The sequence below is a fragment of the Cricetulus griseus genome, chromosome 8, assembly GCF_003668045.3.
Source record: "Cricetulus griseus strain 17A/GY chromosome 8, alternate assembly CriGri-PICRH-1.0, whole genome shotgun sequence".
NCBI classification, from domain to species: Eukaryota; Metazoa; Chordata; class Mammalia; order Rodentia; family Cricetidae; genus Cricetulus; species Cricetulus griseus.
Window position 1 is genome coordinate 63,078,313 of NC_048601.1, and position 27,119 is coordinate 63,105,431.

The 27,119-nt window shown below is 39.9% G+C and overlaps 1 protein-coding gene across 2 annotated transcripts in view; it reads right to left on the bottom strand.

Annotated features, from left to right (window-relative positions):
• Rmnd5a (required for meiotic nuclear division 5 homolog A) overlaps window positions 1-27,119 on the bottom strand; it is a 54,004-nt gene that overhangs the window by 6,258 nt on the left and 20,627 nt on the right. For both annotated transcript variants that reach the window (XM_027429531.2, XM_027429532.2), the window contains exons 3-7: window positions 17,388-17,522; window positions 16,028-16,128; window positions 4,778-4,944; window positions 3,886-4,051; window positions 1,729-1,831 (exon numbers count right to left, since the gene is read on the bottom strand). In XM_027429531.2, coding sequence (XP_027285332.1) covers window positions 1,729-1,831; window positions 3,886-4,051; window positions 4,778-4,944; window positions 16,028-16,128; window positions 17,388-17,522 — 672 coding nt within the window. The remainder of the gene's footprint in view (window positions 1-1,728; window positions 1,832-3,885; window positions 4,052-4,777; window positions 4,945-16,027; window positions 16,129-17,387; window positions 17,523-27,119) is intronic.

Below are 27,119 nucleotides of genomic sequence, written 5' to 3' on the forward strand. Positions count from 1 at the left end.
GACCACAAGTGACCACCACTAAGCCACATCCCCAGCCTAAACACCTTGAAAATTTATTAGAACATATATATCAAAGGCAAAACCACCAGATATCCTGACTGCCCTGTAGGCAGCACTCGGTTAGGTGATAAACTCAGTGAAACAACTCCTCCAAGCACAGCCTAAATATAGTTATCTTCTGTATGAACTTTAGGTCTGAGTTTCCTATGTCATTTGTGTGAAGTGGTCCAGAGAAAACCTGAAACAGGGAGGTAAGCCAAGTTTTGTGCCCCCCCCCTTTCTCTTTTCTTATTTTGCAGTGGTGGGAACCCAATGTAGGGCTTTGCATGTGGCTAGGCAGCTTGAAGCCAGCACCCCAATCCTATCCCTTATGCACATGCTTTTTTTTTTTTTTTTTTTGCTTATTGAGATAGGATCTCATAAGTTGTCTAGGCAGGCCTTGAACTTGTGATGCCCTTGCCTTAGCCTTCCAAGTGCCTGGAATTACAAGCTTGTACCACCAGTATCTGCTTGAGCCAAATCTCAACAGGATCTTTTGTGATTTGTACACTAAAGCTCATGGCATGCTATCACCATTATATTTTTGCCACAAACATATCTAATTATATAAAAGCTTGAAGTCATATAGCAGAGCAGCTGCTTCACCCCAGAACCTCAACACACACATTGTTTCCCTTCCTTCTCAATCTGCAACAGCTATAGTTCTACAAGAACTTCACTGCCAGGTGTGGTGGCACCTTTAATCCCAGCAGAGAAAGGAAATCTGAGCTTGAGGCCAAGCCTGATCTATTCATGGAGTTCCATGCCAGCCAGGGATACACAGTGAAACACTGATTCAAAAAATAAACAAAAATAAAAGGTTCTTTAAGGAAAATTGACAAAGCGTAGGAGATGTATTCACAGGGATCTGAGTCCAAACTACACTACCACAAAAATGGTGGAACAGACCTACAAACCCAGAGGAAACTAAATGAGACACATAGTAAGAGCATCTTTAAAAACAAAAACAGGAGGACAAAAGCCAAAGCACATCAAAGTAATCCTGAGGAAGGATTACCAGCCACTACCTCCTGTTGCTTTCCTAGCCCCCAATACACACTGTCAGTTGGATCCTACTGATTGCTCTACTTCAGTGTGCAAATTTCAAAGATGCTCACAGACAGTAAATAAAATTGCCCAAGCTGGGCACCTGCTTACGGAACTCACTATGTAGGCCAGGCTGGTCTCAAACTCAAAGATCTGCCTACTTTTGCTTCCTGAGTGCTGGAATTAGTGTGTGCCATCACTCCCTCAGGTCTATTTTAATTAGTTAACTGATTTGTTTCCTTTTTAGAGTGGTGTTGGACCCAAAACTATACTCCCAACCTTATTTTTTACTCATGTTATGTGCATTAAAACCAAACCCGTTAAATGGGTACAATAGTGTTTTCTGATTAAATGGCATGATGAGCATTTTAACTCTTAAAACATCCATTTTCTTTCTTCTTCCTTCCTTCCCTCCTCCTCCTCCTCCTCCTCTTTTTTTTTTTTTGTTTTACAGGACAGGGTTTCCCTGTGTAGCTTTGGAACCTGTCCTGGAACTCGCTCTGTAGACCAGGTTGGACTTGAACTCACAGAGATTCATCCGCCTCTGCCTCCCAAGCACTGGGATCAAAGGCGTGCACCACCACTGCCCAGCAAAACACCCAATTTCTAAGGTGGGAAGGGAAAACAAACAATAGAACTCACAGGTAATTCGTCTTTCTGGTTCCAGACTCCAGTACACTGCCTCTGTTCAATAACAGCTTTGATGTTGATTAGTGCTGGCAGTGCCACACAACCTGCCGAGAAACTGAGGACAAAAGAGAAGCATCAGGGCCAACTCCAAGGGTGCCAACCCCAAAGCAAAGAGCCAGGCAGCTGTTTCCTCTGAAAGTAAAATGAACTGATTTTCTCCCCCAATCCTTCTGCTCCCAGCCCTCAGCTATATTTCCTGTAGTTACTAAACCCTTTACAAACAAAACATAAAACCCTAATGCTACCACATAAGCTTAGCCAGTATGGCAGAAATGGGGAAAAAAAAAAGAAAGAAAGAAAAAGAAAAAAAGAACAATCGTTAAAAAGACCATTTTCTGATTGGATGGTTTAATTTTCATTTAATTCCTCAGCAATTAAAAAAAATAGTAGCTGGTTCTGCCCTATCAGAAGAGGGTCAGCACTGACATTGGTGCCGAAAGGGAGGAGCCACCATGAGAAGCATGAACGCCCCCACCCCCCAGTCACCTCCTTCAGAAAGCAGGGCACTAAAGTGCTGACTGATGCCTGCCTCCAAGCACAGCGGACTGTCCTTCTTCACATTTAAAGGGAAAGAGTATTTCTGAGTCTCTTCTCTATGAGTATGACTAGGTAAGGTTATATGAATTACACCTTCCAAAGTTTCCCTCCAGTTTACAATATAGAAAAATCTACAATCCCATCACCAAACTCATCAGAAAAGACTTTACAAGCTCATACCCAAAATTTCAACTTTAGCCTAAATTTTTAACCTTTATCATTATGTCAAAAGAAACACTTATTTGGCATCACTTGTTTCCTTAGCTTCCGTCAACCACTTGGAAAAATAACTGTCAAATCCAAAATGTGAGTAACTGTGGTTTTGGTTCTGTGGATTACATAACCTAATGTTAAAAATTAAAACGTACTAGCGGGACATTGGTGGCTCACGCCTTTAATCCCAGTACTCGGGAGGCAGAGGCAGGTGGATCACTGTGAGTTCAAGACCAGCCTGGTCTACAATAGCTAGTTCCAGGACAGCCTCCAAAGCCACAGAGAAACCCTGTCTCGAACCCCCCCCCCAAAAAAAAAAACCCCAAAAATTAAAACATACTAATTCACTGAAAATCACAATAAACACACTACATTGGAGTGTTTATTGCAAATTATTCCAAGTAAAAACCTGTGGCAGGCTCTCTTTTGGCCACCAATCAGCCCCAAATCATGACAGGGAGACTTATTATTAGTTATGAGTACGCCGCCTTAGCTTATGCTTGTCCCACTAGCTCTAGTAACTCATTTTAACCTCTTTCTCTTTATTTACATTTTGCCTTGGGGCTTTTTACCTTACTTTCATTCTGAATGTCCTACTTTCACTGCTTCCTCCATGTCTGGCTGACTGGCAGCTGCTGGCTGGCCCAGCATCTCCCTCATTCTTCTCTCCCAAGCCTAGATTCCTCCTCCTATTTAGCCTCTCTGCCCAAGAGCTCCGCTTATTCCTCTACTGCCTAGCTATGGGCTGTTCAGCTTTTTATTAATGTAATACATCTTTACCTAGTTAAACAAATGCAGCACAAACAAATATAAACACACCTTTACATAGTTAAAGTAATATTCCACAACAAAAACCATATTCTATGACAAGACAGTTCATAACTTTATACAGATGCTTTATCTCAAGCATCACCCTAGGGCATGAAACTAAGTGCTTTGTGAAAATGCCCTATTTACTCAGAATGCTAAAAAGATGTAGACCCAAATGTCAACTTAAAGCAAGTATTTACTGCCTACCCAAGGCACTGCAAGCTCAACAAGCATTTCCTAGGCAGCTAGCAAGGTAGTGGGGAAGCACAGAGAGTACCTGGTAAGGCTGGTGTCAATTCCCCCACAACACAGACCTTCATCTGTGCAAAGGTCATCAGTGGAAAGGGGGTTTTGGACTCGCCAGTTTCCAGACCACACTTGGAGAACAGCTGTCCTAAAACTGTCCCTGCCAACTATAGCAGACACTTAAAGTACCCACTGTACACTTCCCCAGAGAGACAACACAATCTACTGGGTTAATCATAAAGGCAACAGGCAAAGTTGCCCAATATAGTGCCCATTTCAGAGCAAGCAGGACCATTACTGCACCTGACACTGAGAGGAGACTCCACAGAGAGCCCCAGGAGGGCACAAGCATCCCGTGTAAAGATGTCACAGATGTCAGCCCACTGGTTTGCATCAAGCAGGTGAACATACGGTGAGTTCTCAATCCCTTGTCTCAGGTACACGAGGCTTCCCATCAACACCTGAATGTCTAAAGAAAGCACAGCAAATGAAGGTGTGCACAGTCATGTCTGAAACTGCACTGACTTGTGAACAACAGGTGAGAAAGCTGAGAACATCTCCAGCCTATGGAAGACATCCTAAAATAATGTAAACATTACGGTCCCCAAGCTTCACTGCAAAGTCCCTGCCCCTAAACTAAGGACACAGCATGGGAGAGAATGAGAAAAGGAAAGCACTAAAATACTGAACTCGGAATTTCTAGTCTTTAACTGTCACGTATGTTTGGTGATGAAGTGGCCATACTCACCACACTGACTTGTGAAAGCAGCACATGGTGATACAGGAGTGTCCAAGGAGCATGCACACCTTTGTCAGTGTCCTTACATTAAGGAATCCCCAACTCTGCAATAGCTGTGGCTTCAATGGTGTCCTGCTGCTCTAGTGTCAGTGTGCAGTGTTTCTATTATCCATTATCCCAACAATTTTATTCACTAGCAAATGTGTATGACAGACACCAAGTGAGGGCTCCTGGCTCCTTCCAAACACTAAAAATCTAAAGAATCTCTGACTCAAGCCATGCTAGTGGTGCTCACCTGTATTCCCAGCATTCTGGAGGTGGGCACAGGAGGGTCACAAGTTTGGGACCAGCCTGGACTATGCAGAAAGACTGTCTCCATTCCCTGTACACTCCCTACCCTGCCCAGGTTCCCTTCCCAAAGTACAAAGGAAAACAGATGTCTGACTCCAGACTCACCTTTTTGATGATTTAGGGCAAATGGCTGGAAATTTTTCGCATACTGTAAGGCTTCCCGCTGGTTTGTAGTTCCACCCATTAACAAGCTAATGAAGTACAGCCGGTGCAGCTTAAACTCCAAGGAGCTGTTCTGGGCTATGAGCATTTCTCGGTTTGACACTGCCCACCTAAAGCAAGAGAGAAATCAAGGGTGTGAGCAAGGTGTTTTAAAAACTGGTTGACATCTAGCATGTGAAAAGGGGGTCTGGTCTGCCATCTTGTGGGAAGCGATAGTAACATCAACCATTAGGAGATGTAAACACAAAGGAAAACATACTAAGTTAGAGAACAATACTTCTTTAATGAGGTTTTATAGTAAGAATAGCTCTGGTATGAAGAAGCCACACTCTGGAGTGTGAGTCTTGCGAGACACACCTAGATTGCTTAGAGCTACCCTTCTTCCTATTAAATCAGCCTATTGGCAAATGAATCAGAACTCTTAAGGGGAACCTCTTACTTTTTAAATTACATTCTCCCACTTATTTCTGCATTTGTTCCTTATTAGGGGGCACTCATATCATGACCTTCATGTGGAAGTCAGAGGACAACCTATAAAGTCATGCCTTTCCTTCCGCCATGGTGGATAGAGGGTACTGAATCCAGGTAAGGCTTGGTGCAAGTGCCTTTACCTGCTGCACTAACTCACTCAGAATTTATGCTACTCTGTTTAGTATTAAAAACTAGCTGTGGATACAGCTTAGTGAGAGAATGCTTGTTTAACACATACAGTAGGGCCCTGGGCTCAATCCCCAGCATTACAACAAAAATATATAAAACAAACAAAACCAGCAGACTATTTCTCAAGGTACTTGCTGTCTTTTTTAAAGATTTATTTTATCTTATGCATGTGTTTTGTCCCCATGTATGTATGCACACGGTGTGCATGTCAGGTGCCCTTGAAGGCCAGAAGAGGGCACTGGATCTCCTGGAACAGGAGTTTTGATCTGCCACATGGGTGTTGGGAAGTAAGCCCAGGTCTTCTGGAAGAGTAACAGGTACTCTTACAGTGTTGAGCCCCAGAACTTTCAGTCTTATTAGGAAGGAAAGAAAACAGCACACATACTGTATGTACATATGTCAAAAAGATTTGTATAGCTATAATGTCACTAAGGGAAAGAACAACATTTTGTTCTGAAACTGGGGGGGGGGGTGTGCCATGAGTGAGTAGGTGCCAGCAGCACAAGCAGGTACTAGCTCAGTGAGCTAGGACTGCCATGTCAAGTGTGACAAAACCAGAAATGTACCACAGGTCAGCTATCAAAATCACAGTTTACAAATGTAATAAGGAAGCATTACTACCCTAAGGATTCAACTATAAAAGCTATTCTTTAACTGACCTTTACTTGACCATGTTTTCAGCTAACCTACTTGAATCTGAGCTAGGTATGAGTAAAATGTGAGTAACTTGAGATGGGACTATGTTTCAGTGGCACAGTGCTTGCCTGGCATACAGAAGACCTCGGGTTTGACACCTAGCACCACTGGGTGGGGTGAGAGTAAAATAACATGACACAAAATCTGAGTAGCTCTTACTACACTGTACTTAATATTAAAATATTCCTTAACTAATAAATTTCCTGGCAGGACTCTTGTCCCCACCATTAGCTTTCTCAAGTAACTTAACACTAATCAACAATTTGAATGGATGAAACAAAACAATGTTTTTTCAGACCCGAGACTAAGGTCTTTTCCCAAAGGTTCACCCAATTTCAACATTTAAGCTGCCAGTTAGTCAAATTCAAATTTTTATAAAAGCAAAGGCTTTTAATCCAAAGCAGAAGTAAATGTGCCAGTCAGGTATGTCCACCCTTTTGACTTTGTGACATGATGTTGCCATACTCAAAGTTCATCCTCAAGAATCAGCAAGAGGGACTGACCACCTTCCCAACCCCCAGATTGGCTGATGATGCTTAATATTATATACTCTAAGTCTACATTTTCCTGAAAATCTTGTAATTTAACTTTTCGTTAGAGTTAAATAATATCCTACTATACACACACACACACACACACACACACACACACACACACACACATATCGTACTTTCATTATCCATGCATCTGTTGGACTAGGTTCGTTTCATTTCCTGGCAAATATCTCTGTGGCAGGAAACAGGGTTCTGTGTGTATATGTTCAAGAGTGGAATTCAGGCTTTAAGTAAGTTTACACATTTTTGTGTTGGGCTACTCAGCTGTCTTGGGACACAGGGTGCCTGAGGCTGTGTCAGCCTTCTGCTCAAAATTAATTCAGATTCAAAGAGACTGCAGCTACTCTGCTTGGTTTCCTCTTTACACTACAGCTTCGTATGGGCTAAGGACTCATCCTAGCTTCCCATGCTGTTGTCAAAGGACATGTAAATGTCACATCCCTTTAGCCACCACAGTCTCCGAACGAAGAAACCTTTGGGCCTCTTTCATAAACAGATCCCTAAGTAATGCACTTGGTGACTAAGCAGTGGAGCCCACACGATACTCATTTGGCAGACATCAGCATTCTACTCTGATTAGCCTGTGAAAGCTTGGTACACTTGGAGCTCTGTTTTTACTCCCTCTCCTCCCCTAAATTTGCCATAGGGATGGGTGTCTAGTTCTGGTAACAATGAAAGAAAAATACACCTGGCCAAATCTGACAACATGCACTACTATACCCTTCTTCAGCATGTTAAAGGCTGCAAACGCCCTCCCACTCTAGTCTTCCTTAGGGAGCCGTTCTCTACTCACTCCTATTTTTTTAGTCTCTTGGGAATGACTGACAATACTCAGACTTATAAGTACGAGCTTAATGGGAAGCTATTAATAGTACAACTCAAATGTCTTCAAAATTCAAACAGCAAAAAAAAAAAAAAAAAGCTTGCAATCCTGTAACTTCACTATGGAGATGAACCACTACCAGTTAGTTCATTCAACAGTATTATCTGCCATCTGGGTAGGGACCCAGGGTCTCACTGCCCCTCTCAGCCTTTTCTTCTATCCCATCTTTGTGTCCTGCCAACCTAACCACAAAGCACTCTCAACCAGGAATCCCAGAGCATCACAATTAAATAGGATCCAGAAAGGGCAACAACAACCAAAGAATGAAACACTTACCCTAAAAAAAACAAGTCCACATATCTACACCAAGAAACATCTCAAACATCTTAACTCCAGATACTTAGATCCGAGCCCCAAAATGCAAATAGAAATAGCAAAGACAACATGTCCCTCCAGAAACAACCCTATTACAATAGGCCCCGAGAAATGTAATTTAAGTGATGCACAGAGAGGGCCTTCAAAATACCAATTGTGAGTATGTTAAAGAGGGTATGAATAAATGCCTCAATGAAGACCATGAAAACACAATGGAATCAACATTTCAAATACAAACAGAATCACTAAAAAAAAGTAAACTGAGATAAACCTGGAAATGAAAAATTTAGGAGATCAAAAAAAAACTTCATAGGTTAGCCTTACCAACAGATTACAAGACATGGAGAATCTCAGGCATTGAAGACAAAGCAGAAGAAATGGATAACTCAGTCAAAGAAAATGTTAAATCCAAAAATAGCCAGGCATAAAACATCCAGGAAATCTGGGACACAATGCAAAGACCAAATCTAAGAATAATAGGAATAGAGGAAGAAGAAAACCATGTCAAAGGCAAATAAAATAATGTTTAAACAAAATCATAGGAGAAAATTTCTCCATCAAAAGAGAAAGTTGCCTATCAAAGTATAAACAAACAAAACACCAAACAGATGGGACCAGAAAAGAAATTCCCCATGACACATAAATCAAAACACTAAACATACAGAACAACAACAAAAAGGATGTTAAAAGATTTAAGGGATAAGACCAAGTCACATATAAAGGCAGGCCTATTAGAATACATCTGACTTCTTAATGGAGACTCTGAAAACCAGCGCCTGGATGGATGTTCTACAAACTCCGAGAGACCACAGATGACAGCCCAGAATACTATACACAGCAAAACTATCACTATCACTAACAACTGACAGAGAAAGAAAATAAACATTCTATAATAAAACCCAATTTAAGCAATTTTTATCTACCAATCCAGATCTACAGAAGGCACCAGAAGGAAAACTTCAGTCAGCAAAGGTTAATTATATTATCAATAGTTTCAATTCCCCAATAAAAAGACATGAACTGGATTAGAAAACAGGAGGAGGAGGAGGAGGAGGAGGAGGAGGAGGAGGAGGAGGAGGAGGAGGGAGCTCTCATTTATTTAATAACACACACCTGAAATCTCTAAAACAAGAATATCCAAAAAGAAAAGGAAAGAATAATCAAAATCAGGGCTAAAATCAATAAAATAGAAACAAGTAAAACTTCAAAAGAATCAATGAAAGGAAGACTTGTTTCTTGGAGAAAAATCAGTAGATTAACAGTCTTAGCCAAATTAACCAAAAGACAGAGAGAGAGAGATGAGCCAAATTAATAAAATTAGAGATAAAAGAGGCACCATACCATAGACATCAAGGAAATGCAGAGAAACATAAGGACATACTCCAAAAATCTGTACTCCACCAAATAGAAAACAATAAAACAGATGAATTACTTGATATGAAAGTTAAATCAAAACCAAATAAGCAACTTAAACAAATCCAAAACCCCTAGTGAAATAAAAGCAGTAATCATAAATCTCACAACTAAAAGAGCCCAGGGCCAGATGTGCTCAACTCAGAATACTACCAGAACTTCAAATATGAATTCATGCCAATACTCCTCAACTTCTTCCACAAAACAGAAACTGAAGGAATGGTTACTGATTCTTTTTATGAAGCCACTATGACCTGGTACCAAAACCACACAAAGATCCAACAAAAAAGAAAATTATAAACCAACATCCCTTATGAACATAGATGCAAAATTTCTCAAATTACTTGCAAACCAAATCTAAGAACACAACAAAAAGGTTATCCACCACAATGAAGCTGGAATCACCCCAGACATTCAGGGATGGTTCAACATACATAAATCAATAAACACAATCCATCATATAAACAAACTGAAAGACAGAAACCACACAATCATCATCTCATTAGATGCAGAAAAAGCCTTTGATAAATTCCAGCATCTCTTCAGGGTAATAGTTATGGAGAGTCTGTGCATACAAGGTCATATCCCAAAACAATAAAGGTGATTTCCAGCAAGCATTTAGGTGAAGTCAACATTAACCTAAATGAAGAGAAACTTAAAGTATTTCCACTAAGACAGGAACAAGATAAGGATGTCCATTCTCTCCCTACTGTCCAATATAGTACTTGAAGACTCTGTTAGAGCAGTAAGACAACTGAAGGAGATCAAGGGAACACAAAACAAGAAAGAAGTCAAAGTATCTTTGTTGGCAGATGATAGCAGTTTATTTATACACAAAAGTACCTGAAGACTCCACCAAGAAACTTCTATAGTTGGTATGCACTTTCAGCAAAGAAGCAGGATACAAAACTAAAATTAACACCTACACGTAAACAAAAACAAAAAGAAAAATAGAAGTCTTCCAGCCGGGCGTTGGTGGTGCACGCCTTTAATCCCAGCACTCAGGAGGCAGAGGCAGGTGGATCTCTGTGAGTTCGAGACCAGCCTGGTCTACAAGAGCTAGTTCCAGGACAGCCTCCTAAGCCACAGAGAAACCCTGTCTGGGAAAAAAAAAAAAAAAAGTCTTTCTATATATAAATAACAGAAAGAAATGGATGGAGAAAACACCTTTCACAATAGCTTCAAAAAAAAAAATCTTGGGATAATAAAGACATGTATAATAAAAACACTAGAAGACAGAAAGATCTCCATGCTTGTGGATCTGTATTATTAATATTGTGAAAAAGGCTATACTACCAAAAGCATTCTACAGATTCAATGCAATTACTATGGAAATTATTATTATCACAATTCTTTAGAGAACCTGAAAACACAATCTTCAGTTCATATGGAAGCTGACAAAAAGTTTTTTGGTGTAAAACCAGTCATGGTGACCAATGACTCAAACTGAAGACACAGACATAACTGACAAAGCAAAGAAGCCCAAAATATACACCAGAGAAAAGACAATACTTTCAAAACTGGTGCTGGTCAAACTGGATGGCTGCAAGTATATAAATAGATCATATTTATTACCAGCACAAAACTTAACTCCAAATGTTAAGGTCCTTGATCTATGTGTAGTTAAATTTTATGACATGCCTGCAAGGCATGCTAGTGCTGTAATAGCATAAATGTTATGGGTGCAACTGATTGTATTTAAGGCCCACTCCATGAGATGGAACCCATATCTGACACTGCCAAGAACCAGAGACCTACTATTACTCTGCTACTGAAGCACAGCATTAAAATGACTCCTAATGACACAGTGTTACACTTGTAGATGACTGCTGCACTCAACCCACATCAGACAGAGCTCTTTCATTAGATGAAAATGAACACAGAAATCCTCAACTGGACAATGTGCAGACAGTGAGATAAAAAGCCCCATGCTCAGGTGGAGTTGGCCAACACAAATGAACTCAATGGTATTTTTGTAGACTTTTTTGTTTCATTTTGCTTTGTTTTGGTTCCTCCTCCTCTTGCTTTTCTTCTCCTTTCTCTCTCTCTCTCTCTCTCTCTCTCTCTCTCTCTCTCTCTCTCTCTCTCTCTCTCTTTCTTTCTTTCTTTCTTCTTTTTGGTTTTCCAAGACAGGGTTTCTCTGGCTGTCCTGGAACTTGCTCTATAGACCAGGCTGGTTTTGAACTCACAGAGATCGGCTGCCTGCCTCTGCCACTCAAGTGCTGGGATAATGGGTGTGAGCCACCACGGCCATGCTGTTTGGCATTTTCTGTTTTATTGGTCTTTTGCTTATTTTTTTACATTTTCCTTTGTGTGTTTCTTGTGGGTTTATGCTTCTTGTGTTCTTATGTTTTGTTGTTAGCTTGTTTTCTTGAAAGAGAGAAAAACAGAACATAATACTGGATGGGTAGGGAGGTTGGGGAGATCTTGGAGGAATTGGGAGAGGGAGAAAAACATGATCAATATATAGTGTATGAATTTTTTTCATAAAGGGGGTATTCAAACAGTGAAGTCTTGGTTATTGGCTAACTAACATCAGAAGTACTTATGCTTTCTTCATCTCAGAAATATATCTTTCTTAAAAGATTTTATTATTATTATTTTAAAAGTTATATCCATGTGTAGGTATGTATGCATGAGTACAGTCTAGAAGAGTGTCAGACCCCCCTGGAGGTGGAATTACAGATGGTTGTGAACCATTCAGCATGGGTGCTGAGAATCGATCTTAGGTCCTTTCAGAGAGCAGTAACTGTTCCTAACAGCTAAGCCATCTCTTCTACCTTTTTTGTTAGCTGTTTAAAACACATGCAAAGGGACAAGATTACTCAGTGGGTAAAGACACTTACTACCAGGTCTGACAATTTGAATTAAATTCCCAGGGTGCTTATGGGGAAAAGAAAGAACTTCTGCAAACTATACACGTAGCACAAAATAAATAAAATGCTAATTATCTTTTTCTTAAAGAACTTGAAGTCACATGTGCTGGTACATGCCAGTGTTCCCAGCACTAAGAAGGCCAATGCCAGCACTAAGAAGGCCAATGCCAGCATGGGCTATAGCATTAGTGAAATTTTGCTTCAAAAAGAACAAGGAGAAGTGGGAGACCAGAGTATTACACATGTGAATAACACAAACAAACTGGTCACTGATCCCAATATGTGGGAGGGAGAGGCAGCACAATCAGAAATTCAAGACCAACCTAAGCTACCCGAGACCCTATCTCATAAGAACAATATTAAAACAAAATAGCAACACACACACATACTCAACTTTGCATGAAGTTCTCAGACATATAGGTCCACTTTGTTCCAATGTTGCTAAGCCCTCCTCAGTGAGGATAGATTATGCATTTTCTTGTCCTGAGGACTAGGCTTTCATATAAGAATTTATAAGAATTTCCTATAAGCTTTCATCAGTAGTAAATTTAAACAGAAAAGGATGTTATCACCGAAAATGTTTTTTCCTCTCTTCGAGTCTCCCTGCTGCACTGCATTATCTTTTCTGTAACCTTGTCACTGGCACCTCATTACACTACTTCCTAAGACAGGCAGCCCAGACTGGCCGATAACCTTCTACGTAGCAGAGGATGACCTTCAATTCCTGATCTTGCCTCCACCTTCCAAGTGCTGGGATTACAGGTGTGTGCACCATACCCCACTCTTTTTAATTAGCTTCTGTTTAATTGAGGTGTTCTTTCTCTATCACTTTGCATATAGAAAGAATTCGTCTAAAATGGATCATCCTTTTTTTTTTTTTTCCCCTCTTTGGTCTTCTCAGAATTAAGGCCAATTAATTGGGTGAGAAGAAAATCAAACTCTAGGGGAAAAAAATCCAGCTTGTTCAACCTTGGATGCCCTTCTTCCTTGTCTCCCCACTGTCTGTAGTGACCGAGAGCAAACTAAACTGAGAGATGCACACCGTGCGTGAGAAGCTTCAAAGTGCAGAACAAGAAACAGACACCACTACTTAAAATTTAAAAATTATTTTGTGCATGCATGTTTTGCCTACATGTATGTCTGTGTACCATGTGCATGCCTGGTTTCCACAGAGGCCAGAAGAAGGAGTCAAATCCCCTGGAACTTGAGTTATAGATGGTTGTAAATCACCATGGTGGGTACCCAGAATTAAACCCAGGTCCTCTGAAAGAGCAACCAGTGAATGTTCTTTTAACTCTCAAACCATCTTTCCAGCCTCAACAAGAAACTACAATTTCTGTACAATTTAGTTTGTCATTCAAATCTCCAATCATCTGGTACTTCCACTTGCTTCTTCTATTTTTTACTTTCTAACCAGTTTTCTATTAAAAAGCTATATTTTATTCATTCATGTATAGTTTTCTCTTAAGTCTAATGAAGGTTTTCTTATCCATAAGACCACTAATCAAACATTATACCACTAAACCAGAGGGTAGTCTCATCTCATTTCCTTCTGACCTTTCTTTCCTTCCCCACCAAACTTCTGGCCTGGTCTAACCTGCCTGCCCCACCTAAAACCCTTTTGTGCAGTATAAACCATTTTCCTATCTGAAAAATTCTGCAACCTTTATTTTTCTCTCTTCCTTACAACCACTTATTTATTTTGGTTCCTCAAGGTGTCTCGTGGAGGGTTTTGCACTAAAAGAAGCAATGGAGAAAGCTCTCACAGGTCCTGGGAAATCCCATCATATATCATCAGCAGTTATCCTTAAGACATTCCCCAGAGTCAAAAGATTATGTCTGTGCCAGCATGAACACATAAGCCTATCTACAGAAGACACAGGTAAACTTCCTTTTAAGATAAATGCAAACTGAGTATACTATGAAGCTGTCCTTTCCTACAGCATACATGTTATAAACTTGCAAAGACTTTTTAAAATTATTGTGTTTTCATTTTTTCCAAGGCAGGTTTTCTCTGTTTCTGCCTTCCAAGTGCTGGGATTAAAGGTGTGCTCCACCACCGCCCGGCTCTAAAAGCACTCTTAAGTGGATTTTTAAAAAAGGAAAATGTTTGTCCTCAATCTATAAAGCTAAAGTCAGATTCCAACTGTTTCAAATCTATCAAGGTAATATTCTGATGCTTTAGCAAAGCAACCAGCTGGCTTCACTGGAAACAACACTTTGCTTCTGAATGCAGTCACTGGAATAACTCCAAAGACAGTTTCCAATCACTTAGCATTTCCTTCTCCAAAAGGAAAAATGGTGAGCGCTTCTGAAGCTAAAGGAGTTCAAACACTAAGCGAAGTCTCACAGTCAGCAATTAATACAGGTTAGAGCACCCTAAGAAACAACTGAAGAAACAAGCTGTTTCAAGAACATCCAGCTGCATATCCTAACCACTGTAGAACTGGAAAGCTCAGTACACTTATGGACTTGGGTTCCCCACATTTCATTTAAGAGTAGATGCTAATTTTGTAAATAAAAGGTTACAGACACTTAAACTTACCACCTAGGTGTGCCACAATCTAAAACCAACCCAAAACCCCACAAAACATGCCAAATATGTTACCCCAAGAAACCAAGAGACAGAAAAATCACAAGTTCAAGGCCAACCATGGCTATGAATAATAACCCCTCTTCTCCAAAAACTGAACTAAAAACAATAGTCCTCATATACACTATACAAAAGTAACACACACCTTACAAAGGCACATAGTTTAAAAAAAAAAAAAAAACATAGTTCTAAACAGATCACTTTAATTTTTATACAGAAATCATAAAACACATTAACACTGGAACTGTTCATCTGGGTTAGTTCTAAAAATATGCAAATTTTTTAAAAGAACTAATCAATTGTAGAAACTATACAGTAACCTCCACCCCAAACTCAAAATACAATCACCTGTTTTAATAATTAAAACACCACATGGATTAATACTGATTTCAGATCTTCCAAGTTTGAAAACACTAGGACTCTACTTTGATTATCTTGTTCTTTTTTAAAAAATATTTTATTTATTTATTTATTATGTATACAACATTCTGCTTCCATGTCTATCTGCACACCAGAAGAGGGCACCAGATCTCATAACGGATGGTTGTGAGCCACCATGTGGTTGCTGGGAACTGAACTCAGGACCTCTGGAAGAGCAATCAGTGCTCTTAACCTCTGAGCCATCTCTCCAGCCCTGATTATCTTGTTCTTTACCTTCATTTTATATTATTTATTGTAAATATCCTGGTAACCTTCACATTAAAAATTTCAGAATGGAATCAGAGAGCTTAGCATGGGACAAACAACTTCTCCCTCTTTCTCCCCACCCCCACCACAGATCTTTTATACAGAATTTTTGCTCTGCTCATGAGTATCACTTAGTTCTCATAACCAACTAAATCACCTCTCAGAATGACAGCACAGCACCCAAGTAGATTATGGAAGCTCAAATATCACATAAAGATTATCAAAACAATGGTGCTTCAGTTATAATACTGGTCTATTCCGAGTAGGGTTCCAGCATAGACAAGGAAACCCTTCTCTTCTGGGAATATGATCAACTGTTCAGTTAAGCAGGTTGCCCAGGTTCTCATATTATACAGTCCATATTTCACTTGGCTAAAAGAAATGCAAGTATTCTTTCTCAAATCCTCTGAAGTCTACCCCAGGTAAAACAGACCTATCGAAATATGTCTCATGTGGTTTACAAACATGTTCTTACAGAGTTCCCGTCACAGTAACCTAAAAGAACGAGTAACTTACTCAAGAGCAGGTCTCAGTACTCTGACTTTTAATGCTTCTAATATTCGATTCAATTCCACGAATGGCTCTTTCTGACTTGGGTCCACAGACAGTCCAGATTCCTGGAAGGAAAAGAAAAACGAACAGGAAAAAAAAAACTTGTTAGTATACTCATTTGCAATGGAAAAGGCTGGTCTAGATTATAAAATACAGGGCTGTCAAAGCTAATTTCCTTTTAGCATATACTTCTGCGGCAGAAACTGTCCCATCACTAGGCTTCTGACAAATCTGAGTTGAGCACAAGACCATGGACTAAAGCTGTGTGTGGTTCTGCACATTCAGGCCAGTGAACTGTAAGCACACACTCTTTCCTGGGATACAAGGTCTGGCCACAAGGAGAGAAGGAAACATTGGAAACTACAGAGCTACAAGGACTGTCTAAGAACTTCACAGGATAGATGCTATGAACTTCTCTTACTACCCCTCTTTCCTGTACAGGAAAAACAAACTTTTTTGTTAAGCTATTGTCTTGAGGTTGTTACTTGAAAACAAACTAATCCTCAATTTACTATAAGATTTGTATGGACACCAACACATACCTTAAAAGGTACAAAGAAAGACCCAATTACTGTTTTTTCCAGCTGTTTCAAATAGAAAGGATTTAGATTCACTTTAAATTATTTTATCTTTTGAGTTCTTCATTTTTTAAACAAAAAATGCAATAGAATGGAGTTTGAAAAGATAAGGGACTGAGTCACCAGTTCCTTCACAAAAGCTCCTAGAATGGCCCTGGGCACATTCCTTGATTTTCCAAACCTCACACAGCAACAATAACTACGACTTCACAGTGGAACAGAAAGGAATAGCAGGGCGTGGCTTGGAGGAAACACTCAAACACAGCAGCTACAATTATGACTTCATGGTGTTCCTGTCTAACAGAAATAAGACCAGATATATTAATTTCCTATCAAAAGAGGAAATAGGGGTGTAGTAAACAGTGCATACTGTGCTGCACTGGGGAGAATGAAATAGGAGGAGTCAAGGACAGCCTGGGCCACATAGGATAAATATTATCACTTTTGATACTTTTGACTACTCACGACTAGGAACCAACCTATCAAATTCAGAATAAGTTAAGAACAACTCAGATATTAAGCTTCAAGAGTGTAATTGCTTAAGGAAAGGGCAATTCAGATATTAAATTATAGCACTATAATTTCTAAGAACTTAAAAAATCTAACAAAATGAGTTATTTATGGTAATTAAAAGATTACAAACCTCGCTACAGTTTGAGGGACAAATAGTCTCACGTGCAGATAATGCAAACACCACAGCATTGCCTTGTTTGTTTTCCCTATGCTTTGTTGGCGTTTGTGATTACCTGGCAGAGCTCTTCAGCTACATCCAGCATGCCTTGTCGGAAGAAGTGTTCCACCATCACCTCATTGAGAAGCCGTTGGCTGTCTGCCTGCCAGCAGCCATCTATTCCCACACTGCTAATATCAGAATCAAAATTCTGCAGGGAAAATAGGAAAGAATCATGTATAGATGACTTTCTTTTTCACCCCACCTAATAGAAAAAAACAAAGGTTTACATCTTACTTTGGTATCATTAAGTAGCCAATCCAATTCATCTACACAACCACAGTCAGGAATTTTCCTAGAGTTTCTTTTAACTCTGTTCATTCTCAGGGACTACTGTTGTAATGATCACATATATTAAAAAAATAAAAAAATAAAAAAACTTCAGAAGCACTTTGGGAAAATATATAGACAAACGGAAATCAATAAACCAATTTCTGGGCATTATACTATAGCCATATTTTCAGAAGCATGCTATAGTAATCTGTTACAAGTATGCCTAATACAGCACTTTCTGTAATGTAAAGGACAGAAACACATATACATACATATCTCCATCAACATGGGACAGATAAATAAACCATGCTACAGCCCAACAACTGCAGTTCGGAGGCTGGGAGTAAGAAGATGGGGTGGCCAGGTGGTGAAAAGAGCAGGTTACACATTACTAGGCCTACACTTGAGCTATAGATACATAGTTCTAACTCCACAGAGCACCCTATAGACTCTGAAAACTGAAGTAAGGCAGACTGGCTACTTAATAGTACATTCAAGACAACTGTGAAGGGCACTGAATCTGCAACCCACAGAAGACTGCCATCCGCAAGGTGAAGGGCAGCACAAATTTGTTTGGCATACAAGGAACCAAGCACAGTTCAACTAGTACAGGAGAGGAAGGGACAGCACCAAGGTCAAAAGGACAAATGCTGAAACCCAAGACTTCCAAGCTATCATTACAAAAATATTTCCAAAACAAGGACAAACACTCCTTTAATTTTTTTCTTTTATTGTATGTATGAATGAAGAGAAAAAGGAATAATAGTCCCTATGGAAAGCAGAAAACAACTTGTTCTCTTTTTTTACCACATGAGTCCTGGGGATAGAACTCAGGCCATCAAATTCTGAAGCAGTCTTCACAGGCTGAACCCCATCCATCTCAGGCCCCAGAAGTCAAACACTCTTGGAACACTAAGGATACATATAGTAAAGAATCAGAAGACACAGTAACCAAAATGAACTCACTACAGACACAGAAAAGCAGATACAAAGTGGCAGTGCAAGAAGCCAGGATCTGTATTATCCAGTTTGAACAACAGAAAACCAAGACTCAAAACAAAACACAAATGAACAGAACATCAACAACTGGGAAAATAACAAAACTTAGAATGTGCTATCAGAAAACCAAAGGATGGGAAAAAGAATTGCCAAAGAAATACATTCAGATACAAGAGGCTTAGGGAATTCCAAAAGAGGACAAGTTCAAAGAAATTCTACTCCAGAGTGTCAAAACGCTAAAATCTAAACAAAACAAAAATGAACCAAAGCCCAAGGCAACCAGCCAACAAAATGGCCTGTTAGGCTAAAAATATGGTTTAGTGGGACTAAGAATCCCCAGGACTGCATAGGCCAAGCTAGCCAAGCATACACAGCAGGAACAAGAGACCCTGTCTCAAATAAGGTGAAAGGCAAGAACAGCTGAAGTTGTTATGGGAGTGTGTGCGTGCGTATGGCCTGTTACTTACAGAGGGACTATGATTTCAATAATTATAGATTTCTCAACAGAAACTATGAGTTAAAAGAATATTTTTCTAGTAGCAAAAGAAAAGGTCAGTATTCCCAGTAAAAATATCCCTCCGGCCCGACAGCTCACCCTTGTACCCCTCTGCCCTCCGGCTGCCGCCTGAGCCTGAGGTGAGTCTGGGCGCTGCTCTGGCCCCAACCTCCCCCATCACTCCCTGCTCCCTTCCTCCTGAGCCTCCCCCTGGACAAGAGTGGACCTGCCCAGACTGGAAGGCCCACCCTGAGTCTGGACGCACCTCACCCTTGTACCCCCTCTGCCCACCGCCTGAGCCCTCCACTTGCTGCCTGAGAGAGGGAGAGACCCCACCTGCACCCAATGGAAGAAGGGACGGGAAGATGACAGAATAAGAACACACTCAACAACAGAAAGACCAATATGACACCACCAGAATCTAGGGACTCCACACCAGCAAGAACTGAAAAGCCCAACGCAGAGAATGAAGAAGAGACAGACCTTAAAAATTATCTTATGAAGATAAAAGAGACCATTAAAGAGGAAACAAGAAAATCCCTTAAAGAAATAGAAGACAAAACAAGCAAAAAAACCAAACAAGTGAAGGAAACAATTCAAACAGTTCACAGTTTGAAAGTAGAATTAGAAACAGTAAGGAAAACACAGAATGAGGGGATGCTGGAAATAGAAAAGCTGGGTAAATGATCAGGAACCTCTGACGTAAGTATAACCAATAGAATACAAGAGATGGAAGAGAGAATCTCAGTTATTGAAGACTCGCTAGAGGATATACAGTCATCGACCAAAGAAAATCTGAAGTCCAACAAATCCCTAACACAAAGTATCCTGGAAATATGGGACACTTTGAAAAGACCAAACCTAAGAATAATAGGTATAGAAGAAGGTGAAGAAATTCAGCTCAAAGGTACAGGAAACATATTCAACAAAATCAGAAGAAAACTTCCCCAACCTAAAGAAGAATATGCCGCCAGACGTTGGTGGCGCACGCCGTTAATCCCAGCACTCGGGAGGCAGGGGCAGTCGGATCTATGAGTTCGAGACCAGCCTGGTCTACAAGAGCTAGTTCCAGGATTGCCTCCAAAGCCACAGAGAAACCCTGTGTCAAAAAAAAAAAAAAAAAAAAAAAAAAAAAAAAAAAAGAAAAAGGGAAGGATATGCCTATGAAAGTACAAGCTTAACAGAACACCAAATAGAGTGAACCACAAAAAGAAGTTCCCTCACTACATAATAACCAAAACACCAAACTTAAAGAATAAAGAAAAAATATTAAGAGCAGCAAAAGGAAAAGGCCAAGTAACATATAAAGGCAGACCTATCTGAATTACACCTGACTAATCAATGGAAACTTTGAAAGCCAGAAGATCCTGGATAGATGTTCTACAAATGCTAAGAGAACATGGATGCCAACCCAGACTACTGTACCCAGCAAAACTTTCAATCACTATAAATGGAGAAAACAAGATATTCCATGACAAAACCAGATTTATGCAATACATATCCACAAATCCAGCCCTACAGAAATTACTGGAAGGAAAACTTCAACACAACAAAGATAACTATGTTCAAAAAACCATAGGCAATAGATAATCCCACTTTACCAAACACCAAAAAAAAAAAAAAAAGTGGGGAAATCCACACACAATAACACCACCACCAACAAATCCAAAACAAACAAGAATCAACAATCAATGGTCATTAATATCCCTCAATGTCAATGGTCTTAACTTGCCTATAAAATGATACAGGCTAACAGAATGGATACAAAGACAGGAGTCATCCTTCTGCTGCAGACAAAAACACACCTCAACTTCAAAGTCACACAGTACCTCAGAGAAAAGGGTTCAGAAAAGATTTTCCAATCAAATGGACCCAAGAAACAAGCTGGTGTAGCAATTCTTATATCTAACAAATTAAGACTTCAAACTAAAACCAATCAAAAGAGATGAAGAAGGGCATTTCATACTTATCACAGGAAAAGTCCATCAAGATGAAGTCTCAATCCTGAACATCTATGCCCCAAATAAAGAGGCATCCACATTTGGAAAAGAAATATTACTAAAGCTCAAATCACACATAAAACCACACACACTTATAGTAGGAGACTTCAACACCCCCCCTTACACCACTGGACAGGACCACCAGACAGAAACTTAACAAAGAAACAAAGGATCTGACAGAAGTTATGACCCAACTGGGTTTCACAGACATCTATAGAACATTCATTCCATCTGAACACAAAAGAATGTACCTTCTTCTCAGCGCCACATGGCACCTTCTCTAAAATTGACCACATACTCGGTAATGTAGCAAACCTACACTGATATAAAAAAAAATGGAATAACCTCCTGTATCTTATCAGACCACCATGCTTTAAAGCTAGAATTCAACAACACCACAAATTGCAGAAACCCTACAAATTCATAGAAATTGAATAATGCACAATGGCACCATTCCTGGGTCAAGGAAGAAACAAAATTAAAGACTTCTAGAATTTAATGAGAATGAAGACACAACATACCCAAACCTACAGGACACTTTGAAAGCAGTGCTAAGAGGAAAGTTCATAGCACTAAATGCCCATATGAAGAAACTGGAGAATAGTCACACTAGAGAATTAACAGTGCAACTGAAAGATTTAGAACAAATGGAAGCAAACTCTGCCTAGGGCCCGGTGACAATTCTGCCTCCATCCACAACAAGACGACAGACATCAGAGTATTGAAACTGTATGCATCTACCAGAAGGGAAACTTGGTCCCATAACCACCAGGAGAGGAAGAGACTCCAGCTACACCCACCAGAGAAAGGATAGAAGAGGTCAAGGAAAAAGCAGGTTCAACAACAGAAAACCCCATATGACACCACCGGAGAGTAGGATCCATTCACCAGCAAGATCTGAACATCATCACAATGCAGATGAAGCAGAAGAGAATGGCCTTAAAAACATCTTCATGAGCCGGGCGTTGGTGGCGCACACCTTTAATCCCAGCACTTGGGAGGAAGAGGCAGGCAGATTTCTGTGAGTTTGAGACCAGCCTGATCTACAAGAGCTAGTTCCAGGACAGCCTCCAAAGCCACAGAGAAACCCTGTCTCGAAAAAAAAAAAAAAAAAAAAAAAAAAAAAAAAAAAATCTTCATGAAAATGATAGAAGGGCCTCAAAGAGGACATGAGAAAATTCCTTAAAGAATTGAAAGAAAAAACAAAGCAAAAAATACAAGATATCAACAAATCTCTCACGGAAACAGTTCAAGACCTAAAAACTGAAGTAGAGACAATAAAGAAAACACAATCTGTGGGAATGCTGGAAATAGAAGGAACTTCCGAAGGCATCACCATCCCTGACTTCAAGCTCTATTATAGAGCCATAGTCCTGAAAACACTTGGTATTGGCACAAAAATAGACAGGATGACCAATAGAATTGAATTGAAAACCCTGGTATTAACCCACACACCTATGAACACCTGATTTTTGACAAAGAAGCTAAAGTTATACAATGGAAAAAAAGAAAGCATCTTCAACAAATGGGTGCTGGCATAACTGGATTCAAATATGTAGAAGACTGAAGATAGATCCATATCTATCGCCATGCACAAAACTTAAATCCCAATGGATCAAGGACCTCAACATAAATTCAGCCACACTGAACCTCCTAGAAGAGAAGGTAGGTGGTACCCTCAAACAAACTGGTACAGGAGACCACTTTCTGAACATAACACCAGTAGCACAAACATTGAGATCGACAATTAATAAATGGTACCTCCTGAAACTGAGAAGCTTCTGTAAGGCACAGTCAGCAAGACAAAACGCCAGCCCAAAGAATGGGAAAAGATCTTCACCAACCCCACATCCGACAGAGGGCTGATCACCAAAATATACAATGAACAAGAAGCAAGCCACCAAAACACCAAACAATGCAATTAAAAAGTGGAGTGCAGAATTAAATAGAGAATTCTCAACAGAGGAATGTAAAATGGCTGAAAAACACTTGAGAAAGTGCTCAACATCCTTAGCCATCAGGGAAATGCAGCTCAAAACCACTCTGAGATACCATCTTATGCCTATCAGAATGGCTAAAATCAATAACACCAATGACAATCTATGCTGGTGGGAGAGCAAACTTGTACAACCATTTTGGAAATCAGTATGGTGATTTCTCAGGAAAATGGGAATCAGTCTACCTCAAGATCCAGCAACTCCTCTCTTGGGCATATACCCAAAGATCACACATTCATACAATAAGGACATATGTTCAACTATGTGTATAGCAGCTATATGTAATAGCCAGAACATGAAAGCAACCTAGATGCCCCTCAACTGAAGAATGGATAGAGAAAATGTGGTACTTTTACACAATGGAGTACTACTCAGCAGAAAAACAAAACAAAACAACAACAACAACAAAAAATGGAATCTTGAAATTTGCAGGCAAATGAATGGAACTAGAAGAAACCATACTGAGTGAGGTAACCCAGTCACAAAATGTTTTATGTACTCACTCATATATGATTTTTAGACATATAGCAAAGGATTACCAGTCTACAATCCACACTGCCAGAGGAGGTAGGAAACAAGGAGGACCCCAAGAGAAGATTGCATAGTCCCTCGAAGAAAGGGAGGGAGACAAGAACCCCTGAACAAAGTGAAAGTGGAATCACTGGATGAGGGTAGAGAGGAAGGAGGTGGGAAGGGAAGAAGGGGGCGGGAAGGAGAACAAGAGCAGTTAGACAGGGGAGGAACAGAGGAGGGCAAGAAAGGAGATGCCTTAAAAGAGGGAGACAGTACAGGTTTGGAGAGAGTTCTGGCACAGGGGAAATGTTAGGGGACCCACAGGGATGACCCCAACTTTAAGAATCCAGGCAGTGGTGGAGAAAATGCCATTGATGCCCTTCCCTATAAAGAGATTGATGTCTTTCTTGGTTACCATTCCTAGAGCCTTCATCCAGTAGCTGTTCGAAGCAGAAACAGGTACCCACAGTAAGCACTGAACCATACCCCTGGAATCCAATTGTGGAGAGGAAGGAGGGATGAGCAAAGAAAGCAAGACGGTGCTGCAGAAACAGTTGACCTGACCTAATGAGAGCATGGAGACCCTAATCATAAAGCTTCGGAAACAGCATTGGACCGAACCAAGACCTCTGAATGTGGGTGCCAGCTAGGAGGCCAAGACAGTGTATGTGATCCTTAACAATGGAGCCAGTCTTTAACCCTAGAACACAAATGGACTTTGGGGGCCCATTCCCTATGGAGGGATGCTATTGCAGCCCAGATACAGCAAGGAGGGCCTAGGCCCACCCCCAAAAGGATATGACAGACTTTGAAGGTCCCTAGTGGAGGGCCTCACTATCCCTGGGGAGGAGTTTGGGGATGGGTTGGGGGGAGTTGGGGGAAAACATAGGAGGATGGGAGGGCGAGGGAATGGGGGATAGTATATAAATATGAGTAGTAATTAAAGAATTAAAAAAATATCCCTCAGAACGGAAGATGAAGTAAGCATTCTCAAAGATTTTTTAATCAAGAATGAAGAAAGAAAAAATCTTTATCATGGTCTCAAAGTTTTCTGCCTAGTTCACTTTCGCCTTCTTTGCCTTGCATAAGCATTATACTTTAATAAGTCCTACCATTTAATGTTTAAAAACTACACAAATCAATGAGACAAGACCATCTGGATATAGGTGAAATTACAATTCTAGGCAACCACTGCTTAACTAGCCTAACTAACAGGATACTAGTTTTAGAATATAAAAGAATAGACTGTAAGTAATCTGCAATCGCAATGCAAACAACTTACTATTTACAATGACCAATAGAGTGCTCCTCTCCAAAACAGAGCACATTTTTCCACAGTGATCTTTCCAGTTTTAGGTGTCTATTCAGGAGCCCAAGTAAATACATCAAAATCTGGAATCACTCAGGCAAAATGAAATCCAAAGAAATTCAGTATTATTGTCTTAACTATAATATAATACTTTTTCTCATTTCCAATTTTTACTTACTCTTTGACAATTTTATGCATGTATATAATATATTTTATCATATACATTCCCCATTTACCTTGTTTTATTGGTACTTCTAGACTCCTTCCTAGTAAGTACCCTCCTATTTAATGTCTTTTTTTTTTTTTTTTAATGACTCAGGAGTTACTTGCATGAACAAGACTGTGGGGCTATTTACTGGAGAATAAATAATGGGTAACTTAACAGTTAAGAAAACAACTTCCTTTCCTCCAATAGCCATTAACTGCTAAAAGCTCCTCAGTCCACCTGAGGCCTCAGGAGCCCTCAGTCATCATTGTTTTCTAATAGGATCTCTTGTACTAGAACTTAACCTAACCAGTGGAAAAAACACAAATAACTTAAATGCTAAACTAATGTACTAAGGAACCACCATCACCTATAATGTTTGAGTTTTACTTCTGCTTATCAGGGAGCCTGCCTTTGAGAGTTGATTCACGGCAGGTCACTGACACGTTTAAATAAAGTCATTTGTATTTTGTGTGCTGTCTATAATAACCAAAACACAAGAGTGCTGGTATTTTGCTCTTCTTCTGAACTCAACTAGAATCCCAAAGAATGATGGGACTATTTTACAGTTCCAGAGGCCATTTAAATGAATAAAATAACGAGTATCTAATGATGTAATTCACTGCAAACTCAGGAATCTGCCTATAATTCTCCACATGCTGAAGCTTATGTAACCATCAACCACTTCACTGATCTATGAACAAACACAGTCCCCAGGGTAGTAATAACTCGTCTAATAATTACTTCTCAATCTTATCAACCTCCTATAAATTTGTCATCAGGTATTTAACTCCCCAAGAAAGAAAGAAAACAACCATGGAAAATAAATATGCTTTCAAAGACATTTTTACTTGTTGATATGTATTAATCAGTTTGCTTGTTTTTATAAACAGGCTGTCATGTAGCCCAGGCTGGCTTCCAACACACTATGTAATTAAGGCTGACCTTGAACTTGTGAGCGCCCGCCTTCCTCACAAGTGCAGACTACAAGTATACAGACACCATGCCTAGCATACTGTCAGAATTTTAATAGCCACTGACAGTTTCCTACTGATGGACTACACTTTCCAGCTTTTCTTGAGGACTACAAAAGTGATTTCTGCCCACTATAAAAGACCACATCCCATCTTCCTCTGTAGGCATTTTGGCCATTCACACATGTGGGCAATGAAGATGCCTCTTGCCGTGAATAAACATGGTCTTGCCTAAGGACAGACCAAGCCTCCCTCTTTCCACCTTTTCTCCCTTACAGCTGCTTTTAAAATAATCTAAGGGTTATCACCAACAGTATCTGCTCACATAGTAAAATCATTTGGATAATTAGTTTCCTGGAAATACATTCTAAAAAATAAATGCTAATTGCTGAGAAAACTTTAAAAACAGTCAAGTATTTAAACAATGTTACAGAGTTTTACAAGGATGCCCTTTACATCTTTACTTCCAAAAGGCTTTACTATGGTTACTACTACATGGGGAAGAAAAATGGAACAGTATGAATAGCTGCTTTGTAACAGTTGCTCGTCTTGGAAAGTGGGCAAGAACAATGCATGTTTGTAAGCTCCCTTCTATCACTCTGATTTTTCACTTTAAACAACCAAGGAAGACAGGAAAACCTTTCACAGTTTATGTTCTGGTTGGATATAATAAATTATAAATGGATGCTGAAGAGATGCAGATTCTTACTTTCTGTTGCATCAGAGCTGGCTTCTGTTACTAGGTAACCAAACACATTTACATGGCTACCCAGGAAATCAGCAACAATCAGCAACACTGTAAACCAGCAGAGGTGCTAATGTGAAGAAACACCTATCTATTAATAGCATCATCTGCTTTACTTTTTCCTTTCACTTTTTTTTTTTTTTTCAAGACAGGGTTTCTCTGTGTAGCTTTGGAGCCTACCCTGGCACTTGCTCTATAGACCAGGCTGGCCTCAAACTCAGAGAGATCCGCTTGCCT